We start from the raw sequence: 4,083 nt of genomic DNA on the forward strand, positions 1-4,083 counted from the left end.
CCATGACGTGCCTTCAGCTGTATTGAAACAGGCTGGTGTAGCCTGTGAATCACTGTCTTTAATTCCTGCTTGTGGCTGAAGATCATTCTCATCCCTGTTTGGGATGACTTTCACTCCAGCAATTGGCAGGATCAAACTCCCTTCAGAAGCATGGGCTGAGCATTGTGAACAAGGGGAAAGCCTCAGGTGAGTAGTGGTCTATTTATAGCCCATGAAAGATGGACTCTGCACATAAGAATATTCAAACTCCTCCTGTTCCTCTAGCTGCTCTCTTGAGGCTGTCTCAGCATTGAAATATCAGCTTCTTTTTGAAAGCTAAGAGGAACCTCAGTCAAACACAAGAGTGGGGATGTTTCTGCTTTACTGAATCCCCTAAAATCTGCTCTGTTGATGCTATAATGCAGTGAAGGAATCAGATGTGAGCTGGGACAATTACTGTCTCCTCACAGAGTCTGTCTCCACATTTTCAAACAGTGTCCTATTCTTACCCTGCCTGCTTTATGAGGGTGATTATTGATCTATATTACCTGCACTTCTCAAGTATCTTTTCGGAGGCTTTTCCCTGCAGTGCAGCCCTGTCCATCCCCCAACAGTGGGTTAATCCTGCTCCCTCCACCGCTGCAGCAGCCAGAAATCCACAGCTCAAAAAGGGTAAAGCTCTGCCCCTATCCCCACAAACTGTGAGTTCCAGTGTGCCCTGCCCAGCCCTGCACTGCACCCAGCTATGCAAAGACAGAAGAGCCCCTAGCCCCAGGGCACTGCATGTGGAGCAAGCACTTCCCCAGGCCACACCACAATAGCTATCCCACTTCCAAGGAAGGAGGAGAGGAAGCTCCCAGGGGCTGGGGAGACACAGGGTCATGTCACAGCAAGGCTTCTGCAGCAGGTGCAGGATCCAGCTGGCCCAGCAGCAGTCCTTAGCCCTGCCTGCAGCACAGGCTGAGCCACAGCTGCCCTGCTCCAGGGAGGGAGGGCAGAATCCAGCCCTGTCTCTGCCCCCTCAGAGGGGCTGATGCCAGCAGCTCCCCTCCCTGGGGACATCCCTGCTGCCATTCCCAAAGACAAGGGATTCACCTTCCCCTCAGCTCGTATCCAGCAGCCCCCTGCCTACAGGGAAAGGAGGTGAGACAAGAATGAAAGCAATGGTCAGTGAGCCATCCAGAATGATGCCCCACAGAGAGCAACATTCAGCACAGACCAGAGGCAACTTAACAATTCCAGCTGGGGAATCACCTCCACTGGAGTCATGCTGAGCCCTCTGCCCATTAACATCTCTAAAATCCCCAGTTTTCCATCCTCATTTCACATAGGATTGCTACAAAATATTTGCTATTTTTAATCCTGAATGATGAATTTCTCATGAAGGGCCACCTGTCCCCCATGCAGGATGTTTGCTCCATGGCTCCAATTCACCTGTGAGTGTGTGGCACAAACCAGCACAGCTGAGACTCGGCACAGAAAGCCAAGACTCCGCAAAAGCGTGAAAAAATTGTCTTTCACTGAGAAAATAATGTTTTTCTCACAATGCTATTTCCTACCCTGCTGAACCCTTCGATATTGCCTTTTAAGATGATGAGGTGAGTAGAAAAACAGCTGTGACCAGTTCATTAGGTGAAGAGGGGCTAGTGCCATGGGATTAACATCTCAGTCTTACAGGGATGCCCAGCAGAACAAAGGAAAACTTTCTGAAGGAATCCCAGAAACAGTGTTTGTTGGGAATGCTGAAAGGAGTAAAATATGCCAGGTAAGAAAAGCTTTTAGTGCCTGTGGCTGAGGAGGGAATGAGATATGTGGTGTAAACTTGTACCATGAACTACTTTTGTCATCTCCATCACTTAGAATACACAGCTGAGATTTTTACTGATCCCTTTGCTGATGGGTGTAAATCCTCCAGACAGACTTGAAACGCCAAGCACTGTGAATTTGATTCAGCCACAACTGCAGGTATTTGATATCTAAAATATCATTGTGGCTCTAGTTCTTTACTAAGACCACAAAAAAGAAGAAATCACATTATGATACACTATCCATGTGTGTGCCTATGTGTGGATGTGGATAGTGTTTGCCACCCTGAGACAGGCAGTGCTCCGAAGATGAGCAGCCTGAGAGGCAACTTCAGCTTTCTCATTGACCACCGAGCCTCAGCATCACCGTTTGAAACATAAATTTTATTGCAACAGAGAATTAAAAATAGTACATTTGAAAGAGTTGCAGAGTGCATGTCATCAAAGAACTAGTCAGAAATCACAACTCAAGCAAATCATGTACAATTGGAACAGAAAGTTTTATTAAAACAAGTGGAAATCAAACTCAAATTTTCCTTGTTTGTTTAATTTCACCATAACTGTGGATTGTATATTTACAGTCTTCGCCTTTTGTGGTGAAGGTTCTGCTCAGGGCAGGGCAGGGATGGATGGGGAGGAGAAGTGGGTTTCAAAAGCTAACAGGATGTGAAAGTTTTCCAGAAGAAGTTCTTGCAGCCTGCTTTGCGTTCCCGGGGTGCCAGAGCGGGGTTTGAGTTAGCCGAGCGCTCCAGCTCCAGTCTCACTTCATCCTGCTCAGCCCCTCGGGACAAGTCCTCAGACTCCAGGGCTTCATTTTCTGTCTGACTTGGCTCTGAAAGCAGTTCTGCCAAAAAGTACTTGGCCAGTTCCTTGGGGACAAGAGACAGAAAGGGAGAAAGAGATAGAGAGACCACAATTACTCCTTGGTTTTTGGGAGCTCACCACTCTGCTCCTCTAAGACTCCTCCATGGCCAGATAGAGACGTTCAGGATGCGGGAGGAGAAGAGGAGCCCTGGCTTTTCGAAGAGCCTGAGAGCTGCTATGCAGCAGCTGTGTCTATGGCATCTACCTGGTGTTGGGAACAGACCTCTGTCCTGGCTGTAACAGGGAATTAACTCATTTTTACCTTCTCTTCCCACGACTCCAGCCCTCAGTGCCATACTCAGTATGGATGCCACGAGCCTGCTGCTAAAGTGACACTGGAAAGGTCTTTGGGGGAGCTGGCAGGGGAGGTTGAATTGGTCACCATCTCACTGGGACTTATTTTTCTTCTAGTCCCTCCAAGCGTCGGCTGTCATCCAGCACGGACAGGGCCATTATTCTGTGCTCTGGTGAAGCTGCCTTCATTCTGTGACTCGGAGAAACCCTTGGGAGCTTCACCAAGCAGCGCCTGCTCCTCCCTGGACTGTCTCACCTCCCAGCACCCACTGCCCAGCCTGCGGATGGCTCAGCCCGGCGGGGAACCAGGGGATCTGTGGGGGAACCGGGGTCTGCAGCGAGGGACATCGGGGAAGTCTGGCGAGGAGCTGGGGGTCTCAGCAGGGGTGCCGAGGGCTCTGGCAGGGGAAGCGGGGTCTCTGCAGCAGCGGGAGCTGCGGCGCGGCCGTCGGGCAGCCCGAGGGGTCCCCGCAGTGCCCGAGGGGTCCCCGCAGTGCCCGAGGGGTCCCCGCAGTGCCCGAGGGGTACCCGCGGTGCCCGAGGGGTACCCGCGGTGCCGGGGCTCTCACCTGCTTCCCGGCGGCGGCGGCCAGCGACTTCTGCAGGAACTGCCGGAGCCGCGGGTCCGAGGGGGCGGCCGAGACGGTGCCGAGGGCCAGGGCGATGGAGAGCAGGGCCAGGGCGCACTGCAGGCGGCACGACAGCATCTCGCCGGCGGGTCGGGCGCGGGAGGCGGCGGCGGGAGGCGCTGGCGGCTCCGCTGCGGCTCGGCTCCGGCGTTGGGGATCTCCTGGCCGCCCGTGCCTTTATAAACCCTTCTCCTGACGTCAGGCGGGGGCGCCCCCCTCGCCCCACGCCGCCGGGGGAGGGTCCTGGCACGGGGGGGGACGGGACCGGGGATGCTCCGCTCTGCCCGGTGCCGGCCGAGCCTCCGCGGCTCCCCCTGAGCTCCCCTCCCCTCCAGCCGCCCCCGTCCCCAAATCACCGCCCTTCCCGAGCTCCCGACCCTGCCCGTCCGCTGTCTCCTCCCGGAGCGGCGGTGGGGGTCCGGCTGTCATCGCCCACCCCCAGGTCTCAGCCCGGAGGGCGAAACCCCCCAGCAGCCGCTCTGCCAGAGCCTCTCGCTCTGGAGCCGCCCCGT

At 54.5% G+C, this 4,083-nt stretch overlaps 1 protein-coding gene across 1 annotated transcript; it reads right to left on the reverse strand.

Annotated features, from left to right (window-relative positions):
- Positions 1-2,149: 2,149 nt before the first annotated feature.
- Positions 2,150-3,755, reverse strand: SST (somatostatin). Its single transcript, XM_079315307.1, has 2 exons — positions 3,512-3,755; positions 2,150-2,653 (listed from the first exon to the last, which is right to left on the reverse strand). The coding sequence occupies exons 1-2, from the start codon at positions 3,647-3,649 to the stop codon at positions 2,441-2,443; spliced, it is 351 nt and encodes a 116-aa protein (XP_079171433.1). The 5' UTR covers positions 3,650-3,755; the 3' UTR covers positions 2,150-2,440.
- Between the last annotated feature and the right edge of the window lie 328 nt (positions 3,756-4,083).

This window comes from Erithacus rubecula (assembly GCF_903797595.1).
Source record: "Erithacus rubecula genome assembly, chromosome: 11".
Lineage (NCBI taxonomy): Eukaryota > Metazoa > Chordata > Aves > Passeriformes > Muscicapidae > Erithacus > Erithacus rubecula.

Coding starts and splice junctions, on each gene's coding strand:
- SST (XM_079315307.1), bottom strand. CDS start 3,649: ATGCTGTCGTGCCGCCTGCAGTGCGCCCTGGCCCTGCTCTCCATCGCC. Junction 2,654..3,511: donor CCGCCGCCGCCGGGAAGCAG/GTGAGAGCCCCG, acceptor CTTGTCCCCAAG/GAACTGGCCAAGTACTTTTT.